Genomic DNA, 22,762 nt, shown 5'->3' with positions numbered 1-22,762 from the left:
GATTTTCCTCCTGTGTTATCAGGTTTTAATTACTGTCAAACAGCTGATATTTTTCTACCAATTTCTATGGCTTTCTGGGGTATTATTATAATTTTTTCAAATCCCAGTATCTAGGAGAATTTAATATCATTTCATCACTCTGATCTTTGATGAAGCTTCTCACACTGTTGGATTCTTCCTTATCCAGAGAAGTTACTTTTTGTTTTGTATTATTTATGTCTTTATATCTTTGTATAAATTCTAAATAAAACACTAAAAATGTTTTATTTTAACACTTGTTCTACAATATTAATTTATAAAAATAGAAATGAATTACATTCTCAGTTCACTGATGTGCTCAGTCTAGTGGCACTATAAATGGTCATATCTAAACATAAAAAATATGTTTTGTTTAAAATGTATGTTTACTACACATTACTTTTATCTTTATATTTTAAATGAATTGTAAGTATTGTATAAACATATTTATACTAGTGTAGGAAATGTTTAGTGTGTTCATAGTAAGCATTCTTATAGCCCCTCATTTGTAAAAGGTACACAAAATATAAAGCCATTTCTTCCAAATTTATTTTTTTTATTTATCTTATTACTGTAATTCTACACACATATTATATATTTAATAAATGTCACAAACATTTAATAATTACTTTGTAAGATTAAGCCTCTAGGTATTGCATACATAAAGAAGGGACCCTAAAGGTCTCTAGAGAGCTAAGTAATTGTAGTAAATCTGGATAACATATGATGCTTTTTACTTATATTGTTTAAAAGGGAAAGAAAAGAGAAGAGAAATGAAGAGAAGAAAAGAAAAGAAAATGAAGGAAGGAAGGAAGAGAAGAGAAGAGAAGAGAAGAGAAGAGAAGAGAAGAGAAGAGAAGAGAAGAGAAGAGAGAGAAGAGAAGAGAAAAGTCCAAGTGAAAAATATCATGATGAGTTTTCTCCAGGTTTGTAGTGCTGAGGAGATAGGTCAGTCAGTAAAATGCTTGGTGCCCAGTCATGAGAACCTGAATTTGATTCTCAGTAGCCACATAGAAGGTCTTGCATGCTTGTAATCCCAGTGCTTGGGAGATGAGACAAGAGAATCCCTAGTGCTTGCAGGCCAGCCAGTGCAGCCAAATCAGCAAGCTCCAGTCTTAAGAGACTTTGCCTCAAAAAAATAAGGTGGAAACATGACTACCTAAATTTGAGTTGGACAAGGAATAAGCCAAACTGATGATGAACCATGTGGCTTCAACCTTAGACAAAGAACTATAGGTAATTAGGGGACAAAGTCGTCTTCCCTAGGGAAGAGCACACCAATTCATTGTCCACTGCCAAATGGTCAGCCCAGGAAACGTACATACAAATAAAATTGTACGGAGTCAGGAAGTTACACTAAGGAATACCTATGTATGTACATATACATGCATTTGTTAATTGTACTTAATAACAATTTATGAAAAAAGAGGCCACAAATTTAAAGGAGAAAAGGAAGGGATATATGGGAGGGTTCAGAGGTAGGAAAAGTAAGGAGAAATATAATTAAAACACAATCTCAAAAACAAAAATAAAAATAAAAATAAGAACTTGAGTGGAGGGGGTTAGAGAGAGTTTAAAAACACTTGTTGGTCTTGCAAAAAGACCTGGGTTCAGTTCCCATCACACCCATTGTGGCTCAAAACCATCTGTAACTCCAGTTACTGGGGAGCTAACAACCTCCTTTGACATCTGTGGGTACCAGGCACCCATGTATAGCATATACACATATGTAGGCAAACATTCACATGCATTAAATAAATTAATACAAATTTTAAAATAAGGTGAATAATGTTTGAAAAAAAACACCCAACATTAAATTTTGATCTCCATGCACATGTACACACCTACACACTTGTACATACATGTACACTTACATATATGTGAACAAATACAAAAGATACAAAAATGTGAAAGAGTAATAGTGGAGAGGTAAAAAATTATGAGTGCTTCATTCTTGATTTTAAACATTAAAATCTAATTTTCTACACTCTCCTCCCAAGATCCATGATTTCATTAGTTGTGGGGAGTTGGCTAGGTTTTCAGTACCAGGCACGATTTTCCTTTTGGTTAACAGGTCTTAAGTCCAATTAGAGAGTTACCACCAAGGTGTGTGTGTGTTAATATTGCACTATGAAGGCTATCATGCCATTCTGGTCGTTGTAATTTATAGGTGTCATAGCAAGCTAGAACAGTTGGATGCTCCCCTCCTTTGGAAGCTTGCATGGCACCTTCTGACAGCATACAAGCTAGTCTTCAGAGAGGAGGCTTTCAGGTCAGTTCCAGCCCAGGGCCTTATAAACTTTGTGTGTGAAGTACAGGATGTGTTTAGCAATAGAGACTTGCCTTCCACCTCTGGAGACAACCAAGGGCAAATATCCTATCATGTTTTGGAAGACTGACCATCCAGACTTCTCATGCCTGCTGTTGAGGTTTTGTTAGATAGTCTTTGGTTCTTGGAGGGAGGGAACATTGTCAAAACAGATGAAAATTTTTCACTTAAATTATGTATGTGTGTGTACATATATGTATATATATTTTTTAAATGTGTATACTCATATGTATATACATGTATGTTATACATTTTAAATGAAAATTTTACTTAGTACACATATGTGTACTAAAGTGCATAATTTGTTTTATATATAACCAAATATTATATATACTATATCATATAGTATAGTGTATAATAAAATATATGTGATAAAATATATTATAAATTTAATATGAATACATTTATGTACTCAGAATGTTGCATTTAGGAACAATATTTATATAACAATTAATGAACAAAGATAACAGTTGAGAGTAAGGGTGGATCTATGAGAGGACTTGGAGGGAAGAAAAGGAAGGGGAAAATGATACAACTATCTTATACTCGCAAAAGAAATTAAAAATCTAACCTTAGCTAGTTTAGATAGAAAATAATTCTGTTATATAGCGAGGGAGTATTTTATAGAATTGATAGAAAATTTAGAGAAACACAAAACAAAAAGAGAAAGAGAGAGAAAAAGAGTGAGAAAAAGAAAGAAAGAAAAGAGAGCTGGGGGGGGGGGAGAAAGAAAGAAAGTCAGACACCCTGCCTTAGCAAAGTTTGATCTTAGTCTCTTCTGTCTCCAGCCTGACCACTAAAGAAGCTGCTATGTACACTACTCCTGCCCCTTCATAATACAGCCATTCAGAAATGTACGCTTTGTCACCATTATTGTGAAGCTCGTGATTCTAAGACTAGAAAGAATCATACAGTGGGTGGCACTAAAGTTACATTGAAGGAGAATCTGGCTGGAAGAAGAAAGTTTCTAATTTTGAGGCTAGGGTGGAGTTAGGTGGAAAAACTACTAATGAGCACTGAGTTGTGGTTAGGTAGGGAAAGAAGTTCAAATCTGCTAATGTGCAGGAGTGCGACCATGGATAACAATCCTGTGCCTTCAAAACGCTTGAAGAGATTCTAAAAGCTTTAACCATGACAAAATGATCTGCGTTTTAGCAGATCAATGCTTAACCTTATTTCAACAACACATCAGTGTCTTACATGTCAGTTAAATTTTTATTTTAGAGTCTAATATCTTGGATCATGGAGGCTTACCTCTCATAAATAAGGATTTTCCTAAGATTCAAGTGAATTTAAGAGTGTAACAGTCAAATAACAAAATGCCTGTTACAGTATATTCCTTTGTCTTTTCAATATACGCAGAAACCACTACTTCCTGTGAAAACTCTGCTTCCAAAAAACATTTCTCATTCCACTGAGAATTCATGAAGACAACCACAGGTTCAGTGCATTTGAAGTTCTCAAGCTACGTTCATTCCTTTTCAGTCTTAACAACAACACTGTCACAGTGTTCTGTTGCCTAAGCAGTACAATGCAGTTAGCCAGGGTCAAAAACTCTACAAATAATAATGAAAGAAATTGAGAGAAAAAAACATACATTGGTTAAAATTCAAACAGCATAGGATGAGAAGTAATATGAAACAAATATTTTGAAACTGTCTATACAACATAGCTTAGCAGTTGACTTAATTTACCCAGTATGTATAATATGGTTCCTAGACCCTGAGCCAGCATTCTAAAATGTGTAATGTTTTTATCCAGTATATAACCGAATCTTCATTTTTGAGGGATTTGTGCCTCTGTTCACATAAAGTCATAATGTTTGACTAATTGAACACAATAGGAGAATATACCATGGAAGCAACCTTTTTTGGTCATATTTCTTCTGACTCCCAGTATATTGCATTAACTTGTTTCCTCATTCATGGATCATGAGCTGAGCTAGTCAGCTCTATAACATCAAGTGTTCCTGTTTACTTGATGGAACACATAACTTGAAATGGCCACAGAAGTCTTAATTTAGAAGTTAGCTCTTAAATCAATGAGAACATAGTTGAGTAATGCTCATGTTCTATACATGAAATATCAGAAACACTGTGGTCAATAAATCGAACAAGAAGCCCAGCTGGCCATTAAAGTGGCAGCCAAAGCGAGCAGGACTGCTAAGTAGAAAGCAAGATCTTATGACCAGGTACTTAAATTAGAAACTTCTACATGAATTCTCTTGTTGTCATACATAACATGCTTTTTAAATTTCTCATATTTGCAATCCTTTAAGTATTAAAATGGCTATTCAAAGTCATTTGTAGTGTAGCAATTAAACAGCATGTCAAAACAGAATAATGGGTATAACTGGAAGGTCTTGGCCTTAACACTGAATGTAGTAAATACAGTGTTTGTACTGTTTATACATGACAGTTACTGTGCTCAACTATTAAAGGAAAATTATAATCAAGGAGACTGGCCAGCTTGGAAGAGCTACCCAAGAACTCAGGGACTATGTGGCAAAATTTGGCAGAGTTTCTTGATGGGTTCATCTGGAAAGAGACCTTCCTGGAATAAGAAAACATAGTGTCAGTGTGTGTCTTGGGAACACAAATGATGTGCATGTGTCTTCTATTCAAAGTTAACACCAGGACTAAATAAATCCTTGTATTTGCCCTAAAGAGTTGGCTGATCGCCTGCCTAGCTCTGTAGAAAATAAATCCAAATTGAAACATCATGAAGACTAACACAAAGTAAGACGAACAAAGTGGTTTTTAAAGCAAAAAAAATTAAAAATGAACACATCCATAATAAAAAGATATTTTAAATATGACAATGAAAAATATATGAAACAAGCCATCAAAAAACTTTCACAAGTTTACACTTCGTTAACAAAGAAAGCAAATGATAATTAAATAGCATAATGACAGAAAAAAATGTTTCAGAATCAATCTTTTCAATAAATGCAAAAACTACTACTTCCTGTGATAACTTTGCTTCCAAAAACCATTTCTCATTCCATTGAGAATTCATGAAGACAACCAGTTCTCATAGGTGATTGGTTCAGTGCATCATTTTTTTTTTTTTGAATAGGCAGAGAGTTAGAGAAGTTGTCAGAAAGAGCTCTTGTGGTGGTATACTGATCAATCTCTCATCTCCCTCAGCAATCTCTGTTTTATTATAGTTTTGTTGTTTGGAGCTTTTAAAATTAATTAATTAATTAATTAATTAATTAATTTACATCTCTGCCAAATTTCCCTTCCCTCTTTTCTTCCCAGCCCTCTATCCCCCATCCATTCCTCTTCCATTGATATCAACTAGCCTTGGCATATGAAGTTGCAGTAAGACTAGGCACATTATTTTCCTATTGTGGATAGAAGCGGCAGCCCCATAGGGGAAAAGATCCCAAAGGCAGGCAACAGAGTCAAAGATAATCTCTATTCCCACTGTTAGGAGTCCCACAGGAAGACCAAGGTGTACTACTGTTATACATGTGCAGAGAGCCTAGGTCAGTCCCATGCATGGTCTCTTGTTGGCTGTTCAGTCTATGTGAGCTGCTATGGTCCCTGGTTAGTTGATTCTGTAGGTTTTCTTATGGTGTCCTTAACCCCTTTAGCTCCTAAAATCCTCCCCCACCCTTCCACAGGCTTCCCCCAAGCTCTGCCTAATGTTTGGCTGTGGGTCTCTGCATCTGTTTTCTATCATTTGCTGGGTGAAGCCTCTCTGATGATGGCTATACTAGGTTCCTGTCTGCAAATATAGCAGAGTACCATTAACAGAGCTGGGTTGCCTCTCATAGCATGGGTCTCAAGATGGACCAGTTACTGATTGGTCATTCTCTCAATTTCTGCTCCATCTTTACCCCTGCACATCTTGTAAGCAGGACAAATTGTAGGTTGAAGGTTTGCTGCTAGTTTGGCATCCCTATCCCTTCACTGGAAGTCTTGCCTGATTATAGCAGATGGCCAGTTCAGGCTCCATGTCACCCATAGCTAGGAGTCATCCTCATAGATTCCTGGGAGTTGCCATTGCCCTAGGTTTCTAGATCATTCCAGAGAAGCCCACACCCACATTCCAGTTGTCTATCACTGTACTCTCTCGCTCTGTCTTCCCCCAACCTGATCCCTCTTCTTCTCATTCCCACCCCTCCCCCAACCTATTTTATTTCCTCTTCTCAATGAGATTCAAGTGTCACCCCTAGGGCCCTCCTTTTTGGGTCTGTGAATTTTAGCATGGTTATCCTGTGCTTTATAGTTAATATCAACTTATAAGTGAATATATACTGTTTGTCTTTCTGGGTTTGGGTTACTTCATTCAGGATGATTTTTTTAAGTTCCATCTGTTTGCCTACAAATTTCATGATGTTATTGTTTTTAATACATGAGTGTTGTTTTTTATGTCCAGTTTAGTCTCAGGTCTTTGGTGGCTTTTGTCTGAGGTGGTCACCTAGAGAATTAAGCCGAAAGACCTTCTACAGACTATTAGCTTATCTCTAAAAAAAGTTGCCCGAGAAGTTCATGCTGAGATACAACTATGCCTGTGACACCTATTGCCTGAGGACATCTAAGCCGTTGGTGACTCCCTCCTGACTCTTCCCTGACTTCTCAATGTTTATGTTGTACAAATATTTTGTTTCTAGAGCTTTCAGTTCTTACCTGCCTATATAAACTCAAACCATCCCCAAGTAAACGAGCCTTGATTAAAAACCCTCAACTTAACTTCTTGTCCTTTTGACAAACTCTGTGATTCAGGTCTCCTTTCTCCATTCGGTCGAGACAAAACCCAGTTCATGAAACTGCAGGACAGTTTCATATGATTAATACCCCATTGTATAAATGTAATATATCTTCTTTATCCATTCTTCAGTTGGAGAACATCTAGGTTGTTTTCAGTTTCTGGCAATTATTAATAAAGCTGCTATGAACATACTTAAGCAAGTGTCCTTGTCATATGGTGGAACATCTTTTGGGTATATGTCCAGGAGTGGTATAGCTGGGTCTCGAGGTATAACTGTTCCCAATTTTCTTAAAAACTGCCAAATTAATTTCCAAAGTGACTGTACATGTTTGCACTATGGCCAGCAATAAAAGAGTGTTTCCCTTGCTCCACATCCTCGCCAGCATAATCTGTCACTTGAATTTTTAATCTTAGCCATTGTAACAAGTATAAATAAGATAGAATCTCAGAATCATTTTGATTTACATTCACCTAATGGCTAAGGATGCTGAACATTTTTTTTACATGCTTCTCTGTCTAGAATTCTGTTTAGATCTTTGCCTCATTCTAATTGAGCAATTTGGTTTGTTGCTGTCTAGTTTCTTGAGTTCTTTATATATTTTGGATATCAATCCCCTGTCAGATGTAGGGTGAGTGATGATCTTTTCCCATTCTGTAGGTTGCCATTTTGTTCTTTTGATGGTGTCTCATAAGGCCTGGTTAACTACTGCCTGTCTAGCCAGACATTTAGGGCTGTTATTACTGTTATAAGGAAACTTTCTCATATGCTGTTACTACTGTTACTAAGAAACTATCTCATGCCCAAATTGATTACTTATTCTGTTATGTTCTATGCTTTGGTGTTCTTGGAAACCAATCACAATAGAAATCAGACTAAGTTGTATAGTTAACCACAATAAGCTTAGAGTGGAACCAACCACCCAGCAACACTTCCTGCACCTGTATAAACTTTTATGGTCTTTGCCTTTATAAACTGTTCCTGGGAAGGACCCCAACATAAGAGAGACACCTGCACCAATTTAAGAAGCCATTTGAAATAAGACTTTCATTTTGAATTAAAGGTTTTAAGTTCCCAAGGCCTCCCTGGGAATTGACGTCCTACTCAGCAGAAAGAGACGTGTATGTGGGCAACTGACATCCTGGTTGGCAAATTAAGGAATTAATGTTAGGCAAGGCAAGTCCCCTGCTACAGTTGAATACCCCAACCAATGGGAACAAGACAAATGTACAAGTAAGACATGTTCCTCAGGAAGTCCCCTTTCCCTAAATCCTGGTTGATGAAATAACTTGACACAGATGTTTATGGATTTCAGGCTTAAAAGCTCTGTATGATTTTGGTTTGAGGTTATATTGAGCTCTGGTCTGTGGCCCTGATTGATCAATCCTGGGGTGAATGCCCAATAAACTACCCCTGTCTGACTGAGATCAGTGTTCATATAGCTTGTGAGGTGACTCCTAGACCTTACAGAAGCTTCTCAGTATCATGAGGCTCCATTTATTAATTGTTAATCTTAGTGACTGAGCTATTGGAGTTATGTTCAGGAAGTTGTTTCCTGTGCTAATGTGTTCAAGGATATCCCTCAGTTTCTCTTCTATTAGGTTTAATGTATGTAGTTTTATGTTGAGGTCTTTGATCACCTAGACTTGAGTTTTGTGCACTGTGATAATTATGAATCTATTTGCATTCTTCTATATGCAGATGTCCAGTTACACCAGCACTTTTTGTTCAAGATACTTTTTTTTACAGTGTATTATTTTGGTTTGTCAAAAATCAAGTGCCCATAGGTATGTGAATTTATTTCTGGATCTTTGATTCAATTCCATTGATCAACCTGTCTGTTTCCATGCCAATACCAGCAGGTTCTTATTATTATTACTATGTAGTACAGCCTGAAACTAGGGATGGTGATACCTCCAGATATTCTTTTACTGTTCAAGATTGTTTTAGAGATCCTGTTTTTGTTGTTGTTGTTGTTTTGTTTTATTTTTCCATATGAAGTTGAGTGTTGTTATTCAAGGTCTCTTAAGAATTGTGTTAGAAGCATGAGAGATCTTTTCATCTTCTGATATCTTCTTAAATTTCTTTCTTCAGCAACTTTAAGTTCTTGTCATACAAGTCTTTTACTTGCTTGGTTGGAGTTACACTAAGATGTTTTATGTTACTTGTAGCTATTGTGAAGTGTTGTTTCCCTAATTTCTTTCTCAGTTCCTTTATTGTTTATATATAAAAGGGCTACTGGTTTTGAATTTTTTATGTTTGTTTGTTTATTTTTAATTAATTTTATATCCAGCTACTTTCTTGAAGGTGCTTATCAGCTGTAGGAGTTCCCTGAGAGAATTTTGGGGGTCACTTATATATACTATCATATCATCTGCAAATAGCAATATTTTAACTTCTTCCTTTCCAATGTGTATCTCCCTGGTCTCCTTTAGTTCTCTCACTGCTGTAGCTAAAACTTCAAGTAGAATATTGAATAGATACAAAGAGAATGGACACTATTGTCCCTGATTTTAGTGAAATTGCTTTAAGTTTCTCATTATTTAATTTGGTGTTGGCTATTTGGCTACTGCATATTGCCTTTATTATATTTGGGTAGGCTCTTTATATCCCTGCTCTCTATAAGACTATGAAGTGGTGTTGGATTTTGTTAAAGGCTTTTTCAACATCTAATGAGATGATCATGTGGGTATTTTTCCTTTTAATTTGTTTTATGATGGATTACATTGATAGAATGTCGAATGCTGAACCATCCTGTACCTGTATCCAAGTAAGATGAAACTTACTTGATCATGGTGGATGATGTTTGTTCTGTGGCCTTAGATTTGGTTTCAAAGATTTTACTGAGTATTTTTGCATCAGTGTTCATAAAGAGAAATTGGTCTGAAATTCTCTTTCTTGGTTGAGTCTTGGTTTGGATGTTAGGGTGGCTGTGGTCTCATAACATAAATTTGGCAGCATTTCTTCTGTTTCTCCAGTATAATTCTGCACTAAAAGCATCTGGCCTAGGCTTTGTTGTTGTTGTGAGACTTTCAATGATTGCTTCTATTTCCTTAGGGGTTATCCATCTAGATAATTTATCTAATCTTGATTTAACTTTAGTATTTGATATTGAGACAACTGTCCTTTTCGATTTTCCAGCTTTGTGGAGTATAGTTTTTGAAGTTAGACCTAATGATTCTTTGGATTTCCTCAGTGTCTATTGTTTATGTCTCACCTTTCATTTCTGATTTGGTTAATTTTAATATTCTCTTTTTGCCTTTTAGTTAGTTTGGCTAAGGGTTTGTCTATCTTTTTGATCTTCTCAAAGAATCAGCTCTTGGATTCATTCATTCTTTATATTTGTCCTCTGTTTCTATATTATTGATTTCAGCCCTGAGTTTATTTCCTGCCATCTACTCCTCTTATATGTTTGCTTCTTTTACCTCTAAAGTTTTCAGATGTGCTGATAAGACACTAGTATGAGATCTCACTGATTTATGAAGGCACTTGGTGCTGTGAACTTTCCTCTTAGCACTGCTTTCATTGTGTCACATTAAGTTTGAGTATGTTATGTATTAATGTTCATTGAATTCTAGAATGTCTTTAATTTCTTTATTTCCTCCACTCAGTGGTCATTGAGTAGAATTGCTCAGTTTTAACGAATTTGTAGAGCATTTTTTGCTGTTGTTGAAGTCCAGCTTTAATTCGTGGTAGTCTGGTAAGATACAGAGGGTTATTTCAACTTTCTTGTATCTGTTGAGGTTTGCTTTGTGACAGAGTATATGGTCAATTTTGGAGACGATTCTTTGAGGTGCCAAGAAGGCATATTCTCTTGTGTTTGGGTAAAATTGTTGTATAGATATGTTAGGTCTGTTATAGTAATGTCTAGTAGCCATAATGTCTGTTTGGTTATTTCTCTGTTTAGTTTTGGACTGGATGACCCGTCCATCAGTGAGAGTTGGGTGTTGAAGTCTCCCACTATCAATGTGTGTGGTTTTATGTATGATTTAAGTTTTAGTAATACTTCTTTTACAAATGTGCCTTTTTATTTGAGGCATAGATATTCAGAATTGAGAGATTATCTTGGTGGGTGTTTCCTTTGATGAGTATGCAGTGTCCTTCCCATCTCTTCTAATTTTGGTTGAAAGCCTATTTTGTTAGATATTAGATGGCTACACCAGCTTGGTTCTTGAGTCCATTTGCTTAGAAAATCTTTATCCAGCCCTTTACTCTGACGTAATGTCTGTCTTTGTTGTTGAGGTTTCTTATGTGCAGCAGAAAGATGGATCCTGGTTTTGTATCTATTTTGTTAGCCTGTATATTACCTAGTTAAATATATAATGCATTTTCGACTGTATGTGTGATAGTTATATCATGTTTAGGTGTAATTATGACCTTGTTATTGTTTTCATTTGGGAATTAATCATGACATAAGGAGTTATGATAGTGTGTGTAGTGGCTATTACTGGTTGTCAACTTGACTATATCTGAAATGAACTACAATCCAGAATTAGAAGGCTCACCTGTGGCCCTAACCTGGAGGCTGAGAGATTCAAGTTTCCGACCTGAATCTTGGCATGGAGATCTTGAGGCATAGTGGCTATGAATCCCAGATTAAGATAGGAAGATCTACGAGTTCAAGGTCATCTGGGATTAAAGGTATGGTGGCACACACCTTTAGTATGGGCCACACCTTTTGCTGGAGACCTATATAAGGACATTGGAAGAAGGAAGGCTCACTCTACTTCGCCTGCTTGCCTTGTGGGACTTAGCAACTCCTAGATCCTTGGACTTCCATTCACAGCTGCTGCTGACTTTGTTGGGAGTTAGACTACAGACTGTAAGTCATCAATAAATTCCTTTACTACATAGAGACTACCATAAGTTCTGTGACTCTAGAGAACCTTGACTAATACAGTGTAAGAAATTGACAGTTGGTGGATTTGTGATGGCTATTCTTGGTTGTCAACTTGACTACATGTTGAATTAACTAAAACCCAAAAGGATAGGAACACCTGTGAGGGATTTTTCTTAAATCATTTTCATCAGGAAGATTCACTTCTAATCCATGTTATTGTTGGGCTAGGGAAATGTTAGTGATCCCCCAAAACACACACAGGAGCCAATCTGATGCAACTTATAGCAGGGTCTTTATTCTATTCAAGCTAGCTCAGGCTGCCCACCCCCCCCCCATACACCACCATCATGCAGGACAGTTCTAATGGTGAGGGAGCCCTGAATATTTATCAGTGAAAGGCTTTATAGTAAGCAGCAAGCAGGGAATATATGTGCAAACATCTAGTTGGAAAGCTACTGTGGCCTTTAACATAATTGACTGGTGCTGGGAGTCATATCATAAACTTAACTTCATTAGTGGTCATTAGGCAAGAGGTGGGCCTGTAACCTGGGATGTAAGTTTGTTGGGGGAATAACCTGGAGACACTGGTCTTTTTGAGGGTGTAACCTGAAAACGCTGGTCTTGTTAGGGATTAGCCTAGAGACTGGAGCTAGGGTTTTGTTGGGGGGCAATTTGGAAACTAATGCTGGATACCAGCCTGTTAGTTTACCTGAGTTCAAATTTAGGTCAAGGTCTCTAAAATGGAGTCCGATCTTAAAAGCTTTGGCATCTCAGTTTGAAGAGGGAAAATAAACCTTTAGTCCAGATCTTTTGAGATGTGAAAAAACCATCTTCAATCTGAACTACATCTGCTAGCAGCCTATATAAAGAACATGGAAGACAGAAGCTCTCTTTGCTTCCTTGCTCTTGCCCTAATTAGCAAATCCATTCCTTCACTGGCATTAGCGCCTAATTCTTTGGGATTGAATGTATATTGAAGACCAGCTCACGGCCTGAACATCTACTAGATTCTTGGAATTTCTATTCATAGGCAGCCATTGTTGGATTAGTTGGACCACAGCCTGTAAGTGATTCTAATAAATCTCCTTACTATAGAGATTCATTCTATAAGTTCTGTTACTCTAAATAACCCTACAAAATACACACATATATGAGAAAGCATACAATGTTTGACTTTTGGGATCTGGGTTACCTCCTTCAGAATATTTTTCTACCTCCATCCATATATCTGCAAATTTCATTATTTTACTTTTCTTTTTTTTTAAGATTATTTATTTATTTTTATGTATATGAGTACACTGCAGCTGTACAGATGGCCATGAGCCATCATGTGGCTGCTGGGAATTGAACTCAGGATGGCCCCACTCTCTCTGGCCCTGCTCTCTCCAGTGTAATTCACTGTAGCTGTCTTCAGGCACACCAGAAGAAGGCGTCAGATCTCATTATGGGTGGTTGTGAGCTACCATGTGGTTGCTGGGATCCGAACTCAGGACCTTCGGAAGAGCAGTCAGTGCTCTTACCCACTGAGCCATCTCGCCAGCCCCTATTTTATTTTTCTTAATAGCTGAATATTCCAGTTTATAAATTTATCACATTTTCACTATTCAACAGTTCATGGACACCTAGACTGTTTCTAATTGCTGTGTATTATGAAGAGAGAAGCAATAAACATGGATGAGCAAATATCTCTCTAATAGGATGTCAAATTCTCTTGATATAGGGCCAAAAGTGATATAGCTGGATCCTGAGGTACATTCTCAGCTGCCTGAGGAATATCACAGATTTCAGTAGAGGGATTCTAATCCAGCAACACAGATGCTTTAGCTTGAATACTGATGCACCATTAGTACACACCTTTAATTCCAAATGATGTAGGTAAGGTTAGTTTATAGAAGGAAACATTTGAAAATGAAGTCTAATTGAGGGGCAAAATAGCAAAGCAGAGAAAGATTTGACAGAATGAATGAGAGATAGGATACTCCCAAGTCTCATGAGAACAGACAGGAATGACAGGGCAGTTCACTTGAGTTAGGAATGCTGTGGAATTCAGTGGAGTTCAATTTGAACTTCAGTGCAGTGCTGTGAATCCAGTGCAGTGCAACAACTGAGTTTGTTTGTGAGTTCATGAAGTTCAATGCAGGTTAACAGAGGCAGTAGAAGCCAGAGAATATGGAGTCACCAGATTAGAACAAATAGCCAGAGTTCATTTGAGGCCAAGAGAGGAATTAAGTGTGAAGCTGAGAAAAAGTCAGATTGAGTCAGTCAGCTGGGAGATGAGTTTGAGCCCAAACAGCTGAGCTGAACCAGACAGTCAGAGTTCAAAAAGAACTAGAAAGGGTGAACTAATTCAGAAGTAAGCCTCCAAGAAAACAATTATGTCAGTTGAATAAAAGCAACAAGTACTGACTTCCATAGTGGCTGTACAATTTAAACTCCTACCAGCAATAGATGACATTCTTGCCAGCATGAGTTATCATTTGTTTTATTGGTCTTGGCAATTCTTACTGGAGTAAGATGAAATATTAAAGTAATTTGAACTTGCATTTCCCTGATGGCTAAGGATGTTGAACATTTCTTCATCTCTCAGCTATTTGTGTTTCTTCTTCTTTTGAGACTGTTTAGTTCTGTATCCCCAACTTTAACTGAGTTTTCTTAATTTTTTTCAGTATTTTATATATTTTAGGTATAACCCTCTATCAGACGTAAAATTGGTTAAAATCTTTTCCCATTATGTAGGCTGTTCCTTTGCCTGAATGATGGTGTCCTTTGGCATACAGAAGATTTTCAGCTTCATTGGGGTCCCATTTTAATTGTTCTTAGTGGTTGTGCTATCAGTGTCCTGTTCAGAAAACCATTTCCTGTGCCATCGTCCATCTTCTGGTGTTATCTTCAGTTTATTACTTCTATGTCTTAAAATTAACTTTACTTTTATTTGCTTGGCTAGACTTATTTAAAGATAATTTATATTATTTTATTTGAGGCTATTTTGAAGATAGTTTGTTTCTTAGCATATCATCAATATATAGAAAGGCTACTAAATTTTATATATTAATTTTGGATTATTCTTTGCTTAAAGTATGAGTTATAAAAGTTCCCTCATGGAATTTTTATAGTATTTTATGTATACAAATCATATCATCTACAAGTATACTTTAAATTCTTTCTTTCCTTATACTCCCTCCATCTCCTGCAGTTCATATTATTCTAGCTGTTGAAAAGATAGAGAGTGGACATCCTTGTCTTGTTCCTGATTTTAGTGGAAATGCTTTGAGATTGTGCTTAGTACTGGCAGCAGGATTACTGTAAATTACATGTATTATGTTGAGGATAATGTCCTTTTTATCTCTAGTTTCTCCAGAACATTTATAACAAAGGGATGTTAGATTTTGCCAAAAGCATTTTCTGCATTTAAGATCACCATGCACTTAGCCAAAATACCCAACAAAGGGGAGACAGAACCTGTAGAGATCATATCCAGCGGTTAGGCATGGCCCAGGTTAAGGGACGGGGTCACCCACCCATCTCAAAAATATTAACCGAGAATTGCTCCTGTCTAAAGAAAATGCAGGGACAAAGAGTGGAGCAGGAAAGGCCATCCAGAGACTGTCCCACCTAGGAATCCATCCTATCTGCAGACACCAAACCCAAACACCATTGCTGATGCCAAGAAGCGCTTGCTGATAGGAGCCTTGTATAGCTGTCCCGAGAGGCTCTGTCAGAGCCTGATCAATACAATGCTGATGTTCACAGCCAATCATCAGACTGAGCATGGGGACCCCAATGGAGGAGTAAAGGGAAGGATTGAAGGAACTGAAGGGGTTTGCAACCTCATAGGAAGAACAACATCAACCAACCAGATCCCCAGAGCTCCCAGGGACTAAACCATCAACCAAATAAATATACATGGAGGAACCCATGACTCCAGCTGTGTTTATTGTAGAGGATGGCCTTACCTGGCATCAATGGGAGGGGAGGCCCTTGCTCCTGTGGAGGCTCAATGCCCCAGTTTAGGGGAATGCTAGGGAGGCAAGGCAGGAGGCCAGGTGGGGGAGCACCCTCATAGAGACGGAGGGGTGGGGTAGGGTGGGGGGTGGGATAGGAGGTTTACAGAGGGGAAACCAAGAAGGGGGAACAACAATTTGAAATGTAAACAAATAAACCAATAAAAAAAAATCACCATGTGTTCTTTGTCTTTCAGGCTGTTTATGTGGTGGTTTATATTTATTGATGTATGTATGTTGAACCACTCCTGCATCTGTGGGATGAAGCCAACTTGACTGTGTTACAGCCTATAAAGTTTTTATCAAGGTCAAACCTAAATTCAGAAACCATCTGTAACTCAATCCTCCCCTTGGCGTTTGCATCTCCCTATTGATACTGCAGGCCAATCTGACAGCCAGAAGGAAAGTGCCTCTAAGTGTATTTTGGAGAGAAGTATATTCAGGAGGTAGGTTTGATCTCTCATTACCTCTAAAGCTCTAGATAAGGACTCACAATCCCAGTAACACCACTCTTCCTTTAAATATACCAACCTATAAAATAAAACTGCCTTTTCTCCATAAATCCGAGTCTGTCCATTTAAATCTTTCTACATGGGTCATTGCTCTTTTCTCCTAAGAACTCCAAGCGCTAGTTTTTGCTGTGTTCAACATAACAATCATAATCTTTTTTGCTGTGTTCTTGGATTTGATATGTAAGTACCTTATTGAGAAATTTCATATCCATGTTCTTAAGAAATATTGGTCATAATTATTTTGGTTGGGTCTCTGTGTTGTTTTGCAATAAAAGTAACAGTGGCTTCATCAAAAAGATTAGGAAATGTTCCTTCAGTGCCTATTTTGTAGAATAAGTTGAGAAATATTGGCATAAGTTCATCTTCAAAGGTGTGATAGAATTCTGCACTAAATCTGGTCCTTGACTTAGGGGTGGGGAGAGGGGGTTACTACTTCTATTTCACTTAGGAGTATGGGTCTGTTTAAATTGCTAATTTGATGCTGATTTAACTTTGGTAGACCACATATTTAAAGAAATTTATCCATTTCTTTTAGGTTTCCAGTTTGGTGGGATATAGATTCTTAAGAAAAAAAAAAATACTTTTATTTTATATCCCGAGTGTACTTTGCTTACATGTATGTCTGTATCATCTTGGAACTGGAATTATGGAGTGGTTATGAACTGCTAAGAAATCATACCTGGCTCGTCTGTAAGAACAAGTTCTTATTAGTAGCTGAGCCATCCCTCCAGTTACAACTACAGATTTTAAAATTATGTTCCTGTGATTCTGTTGTGTTGTAATGTCTCCTTTTCTAATATTAATTTGGATCGTCTGTTTGTGGTTAATCTGGGTAATGGACTGTCAAGGTTGACTTTCTCAAAGAAACAATTCTTCCCTTTGTTGATATTTTGTCATGTTTTTGTTCTATATCATCAATTTGAGTCATAAATTTATTTCTTGCCATCTATTCTTTTTGGGGTATTTTTTGTTTTTCTAACATTTTCAGTTTTGTCATTAAGTTAGAAATATGAGATCTCTCCATATTTTGACATCCTTTAAAAAAAAACAAAAAAACTGCACTCCAGACAACATACAAGGTTTACCTCAGCATTAAGCCAGCACAATTCTGTCGCCATTGTCCACTTACTATGTTTTTCCTCTGCAATGTTTTCTTTGTCCACTGTCTGCTCTTATCTCTTATTGTTCTGTAATAAACTCATGCATGTAACTTGTTTGAATTAATTCAGCAGAGAAAATAAGGACCAGGAAGCTTTGGTTTTGAATAAAAAGTTTAAGAATACTCGAAAACAAACAAACAAACAAAAAAGTTTAAGCCAGGTGGTGGTGGTGCACGCCTTTCATCCCAGTACTTGGGAGGCAGAGGCAGGCGGATTTCTGAGTTCGAGGCCAGCCTGGTCTACAGAGTGACTTCCTGGACAACCAGGGCTACACAGAGAAACACTGTCTCAAAAACAAAACAAAACAAAAAAAAGGTTCTGGCAGGGATTGCCAGGCATGGTGGCACATACCTGTAATCCCAGCCCTCATGAGGCTGAGGCCAGACTGCTAAAACAAACAAAAAAGTTTAAGAATATTGGCAAACTAAAGAAGTATAAAATGTATCATTTTATCAATTTATCTATCAATATCAATCCATTGTTTAGAACATACAGAAAAAAAAATTGATTGAAGAAGCGTGGTTGTGGCAATCATCTCAAGTTCTGGGCAGACCAGTGTTCCAAGACTTCCATGAGAAACAGCATCAAACTGAAGGCTCACAAGAGTCCAGCAGACTGGGTAAGCTAAGAACAGAACAGAACAGAACAGAAGCAACAAACCATGAAGAAAATGTTTTTAAAAGCCCGTGCTTCTCTTTCCAGGGATATAAGCGTAGTTTATGCTGTCTACCACCTGAGGTTATCAGGCTTTTATCCGTGGGTTAGTGAGCATACTGTGCTTGACTACTTGCTTTTTTACACTTTACCTTCAAACATCTTCTTGGTTTCTAGGCAACTAGGTATGCCAATTAAATCTTATTTTCCGTGGTCAGATGGTTTTACCTGAGACATAGGATTCTAATTAACATGTCAAGAAAGTTAACAGAAACGTAAAAATACACTGAAAACCTTTTAAATATATTTAGCCAGAGTTCTATTTTTCAAAGAATCCATTTTTAGTATTTGATAGTGTGTATATATACATATATGTATATATACAAACATAAAATTCCATTCTACACTGATTAATAACATCCTTGCATTTCCAATCTTTCTGGTTTTTATGTATACAAAAATGAAATTTTGCTGTCTTGATATTCATTCTTAGTTCATTCATTTTCAGCTCGTCTTGATAAATATACTTGAAATTACAAATTATATTAAGTGTCTTATCCAGGTCTTACAAACACTATTGCAGTGTCTTCAGTTCAAAATGTCTTGGCTTAGTATTTTTTCCATTTAGTAGTTAAAGAAACTGGGAAACTAATATATTAAATATTAGATTTAATATTTATATAACTAGAGACTAATTTTTGACAGTACAAAACTGTGGTAGCATTGAAAGGATGTCTAACTCAATTTGGGATCAAAACTCCTGATGAAGCACTATAATTGGTAGCTGGCTTGACACTAATATCTCCTTTGAAGTCTTCGAGACTAGTCGTCAGACATAGGTTTACTCATGGCCTGACATCTAATAGAGCTGAATGATTCCAGCTGTTGGGTGACTCCATCTTGACTTTGTGGTGCAAATGACAAAAGCCTATGTAAACAGCAGAAACAAATGTATCAAAACATTGCAACCAAGTTTCAAGAATGGCAGGTTGTCATTACATTTTCAAGAATCATGAGATTAACATTAGAAGTATTCATCTCACCTTTACCCTTTTGTACTAAGCTTGGTTCACATGGTTGCCAGCATTTCCTGGGATCCTGTCTCCCAGTTTCAAGATCTTAGAATCAAACTGAAAAAAAATCCAAGAAATTGGCTGACTTGAATCACACCTCTCTATTCTTACTGCAGTCACTGTGGACAGAAGAGAGCTTGGTCTAAGAAAAGTAACCTCAGGCTAACTTTCCTCCATACATGGTTTATATTGAAATCCAACACTAGGTGTGGAGAATTAAGGGGCATATTCCAAAGGAGACTGCTAGTTCTTAAGACATGGTGTTCTAGAGAAATAGTGTATTATATGTCCTGTGTATCTACATTATAAATGAGGTGGCTACCTTGTGCCTGAAAAATTGACTATAATACCTTTTATCTTGCCACTACACACAAAGAATATGAAAGGATCCATTCAAATTGGGGTGATAATGGGAATGGTGCTTTACACAGGTAGAGAGGAGATAAAATAATTTTTACAATTTGAATATATCTTTGTAACTTAAGAGTCCTTTAAGGGAAAAGGTAGAAGGAAAATGTAAAATGGCTGAGAGTAAAAAACAGTCATTCAAACAAACAACAGATATCTTTTTCACTCTGAAAGACAGAACATGAAGTTGGATGGTTGAGGGTTGGTGGAAAAAGAGTTGAGGGTAGGGTATGTATGAAAAGAATAAAGTCAAAATATATTGTATGAAAAAGCCAATAAACAACAACAACAATCATTTTAAGAAGCAAAGCTACTAGGGCTATTAAGTCTTGTGACTTGTATTTTGAAACTGACCTGCAGTTTCATGAACCGGGTTCTGTCTCGACCGAAGGGAGAAAGGCGACCTGAAACACAGAGTTCGAGAACAAAAGGACACGGAGCCAAGTTGAGGGTTTCCAATAAAGGCTCTCCTTTACATGAGGGGTTCAGCAATTATATATAATTTTATACAATTATATACAATTATATACGTTTATTAAGAGAGTTGTGGCTCTGAATCCACTTGGCAAATTAATCTTTCTGGGAGCCAGCATGCTCCATCCTCTTTCTGGGAAAATATATACACAGACCTTCTGCCCCAGAATAAAGTGGGATGAAGATAATATGCGTTAATAAGTGGAGTGACACACCATTCCATCACGGCATAAAAATTGAAAATATGTGGATGACAATGGCGATCCATAGCAGACTGACTTTTAGTATCAGACTGCAAAAAATTATATATATTTTAAATCAAGCAAAAAGCGAGGCATACCTTAAAAGAGGCAAAAAATGAAATATGCTTTTCAAAACAAGCAAAAAACAAAATGCTTTTGAAGTGGGTTTCATATTCCCCCTTCTTTTAATATTAAAAATTAAGATTTTCAAAGTGCAAAATGCACATTGAGTAAATATTGTCTCTGAGAAATATAACTTATCTCAGTAATATGGATAACATTAGATTGTTAACAAAACATTTCAAATGCCTGACTGTAATAGTCAGTTTTATAATATGTTCCAATCTATTTAGGAACACCAAACATAGAAAATTAATGTAGGCAATGACTACATTTTTTGTTTTTTTCTTGTTAAGACCATTTTAACTAGAAAAATTGAAAAGGTATCTATAGTTACATGTGCATATTTCATTTTTATTTTTTAAAATCAGAAATATTTTTTTAAAAAATACCAAATTATCATCTTAAGCTATTACCATTTTGATGATACAAAGAATCACATTATATGACCAATAGTTTTTGTGTAAAGTCTGTAATCTGCCTGGGATACAATTTGTTGTATCATTGTCTTAAGGGTCTTGTCCAGGCATTTTAAGATATTTAAAAGACAGTTTTTTTAAAGGAACAGTACTTTCTCTTAACTTTAGTTGTATATGCATGAACAATTGTTAAAATTTGAGAATTAGTAATATTTAAAAAGGAACAACTCTAAGCAATTGTAAACTCTGAGCTATATATATATATATTTTGGTAAATTAAAAGTTTGATTTTAGCACTTTAAAAACAGTGACTGGCACGTAGTTTAATTATCTGTGCAGAGACAAATAACGTCATTTAAAACTACAAGGATGTAGAGGGGAAAACCTCTTAAAACACAATAACTCTACTCCATGACTTTGACTCTCCATAAACCCCAAGTTTAAAATTACTTTGAACCACACCTATAGAACTGTGAGTACACTGGTTTTGTCTCAAAAACAGTTTCTCTGAGGTAAGGGAGAGGTGAGGCCAGGAAGACTTCCCTAGGCCTGGTTTGTAAAACAAAAGGAATGCCTCTCAGGCTTTACAGGATCCTCTCTGCACTTTTGCATTAACTCAAATGTAAATATTTCACTGAGCAAACCACCTGAGTTATACCCAAAAGATTCTAAGGGCAATTTTGCTGCTTAAAAAAGCAAAACCCAATTTTAAACAATCTACATTCTCTAAAATCAATATCAAAACCACCACATTCACGCTACAAAGCCCTTCAAGTGTCTCTCTGCCTCTGAACCGAAGCTAGCAAGCCTGGGTTATTTTGAGACAAATTCTCAGAGTATGCCAGATCTCTAGTAAGTAAAATCATGGTGCCAACTGATAAGCCACATGTTACCTGAGTTACCAGCTTTAAACTAGCTTTCAGTTACAACGTTTTACCATACCCAATACAGAATATATCTATACCTTTAAGAGTAGTTAAAAACCAAATGAAACAGCTACACAAATCTTATATATTTAAACCAATCAAAGAATTTAGAACTTAAGCTTCTGACCCATTTTACAAGCAACTTTTCAGCAGGGCAACTTAAATCAGCTTTTGTTTTGTCTTTCAGTTTAAATCTATCTCTCACACCAATTGTATGACTCAGGAATCTGCCTGTCTCTGCCTCCTCAGCAAATCCTACCGACATGCACCACCACAACCGGCCTGTGAGCTTAGTCACGTCACCCAAATCAGAGTTCCCGCCATGGCCATGCCATTGTCTTGAAGGCCTTTTTCGAATCTCCGAATCTTTGGCCCAATGCTTCCCTCTCCTGCACTGAGGACAGACCCTCAGGGCAGCACCTGACTGCTGCCTGCTTGTGGCTCCTTTTTTTCTAGGGCAATCATTATTTTAGAATGATTTATACTTCTACATATGAAACATTGTCTATTTTCCTGCCTTTGCGCCAGGATCTCTAGACCTGTAGTTCCCTACAATGCAGTCTTATTTAACACTCTTACTTACTTCTTGAAGCCATGTGCATCAAGATTCTATCTCATCTGAGAGATTTTTTTAATGCATCCTTTTCAACCCTGATTCCTTTTGTTATGAGCAACTTTTTTACATTTAATACCGCTGCTATCATCTCATTCGAACTCTTGCCGTTAAACTCCTAGGTGAATTTGAACGCCGGGTCAGCGTAAACTCGGCCTAGACCCGTACACTTCTTGCACACACAGTTCTACAATATTAAAATAAGGCTAGCGCTAGCATTGAAAATATCTACCGTGCAGAGTGGTGTACGTCC

The 22,762-nt window shown here is 36.8% G+C and overlaps 1 protein-coding gene and 1 long non-coding RNA gene across 2 annotated transcripts in view; one reads left to right on the top strand and one right to left on the bottom strand.

Annotated features, from left to right (window-relative positions):
- Positions 1 to 844: 844 nt before the first annotated feature.
- LOC116091988 lies at positions 845 to 16,470 on the top strand. Its single transcript, XR_004119135.1, has 2 exons — positions 845 to 944; positions 16,106 to 16,470. It is a non-coding gene; the product is annotated as an uncharacterized LOC116091988 (long non-coding RNA).
- Positions 16,471 to 18,006: 1,536 nt separating this feature from the next.
- The window catches only part of Arl6ip6 (ADP ribosylation factor like GTPase 6 interacting protein 6), a 32,859-nt gene continuing 28,103 nt past the window's right edge, over positions 18,007 to 22,762 (bottom strand). Inside the window, exon 4 of the mRNA XM_031370280.1 lies at positions 18,007 to 18,204. Coding sequence (XP_031226140.1) covers positions 18,165 to 18,204 — 40 coding nt within the window. The 3' untranslated portion in view covers positions 18,007 to 18,164. The remainder of the gene's footprint in view (positions 18,205 to 22,762) is intronic.

The sequence above is a fragment of the Mastomys coucha genome, unplaced genomic scaffold, assembly GCF_008632895.1.
Source record: "Mastomys coucha isolate ucsf_1 unplaced genomic scaffold, UCSF_Mcou_1 pScaffold15, whole genome shotgun sequence".
Classification (NCBI taxonomy): Eukaryota; Metazoa; Chordata; class Mammalia; order Rodentia; family Muridae; genus Mastomys; species Mastomys coucha.
The sequence above is the reverse complement of the archived record's forward strand: the minus strand, read 5'-3'. Positions and strand labels throughout refer to the sequence as shown.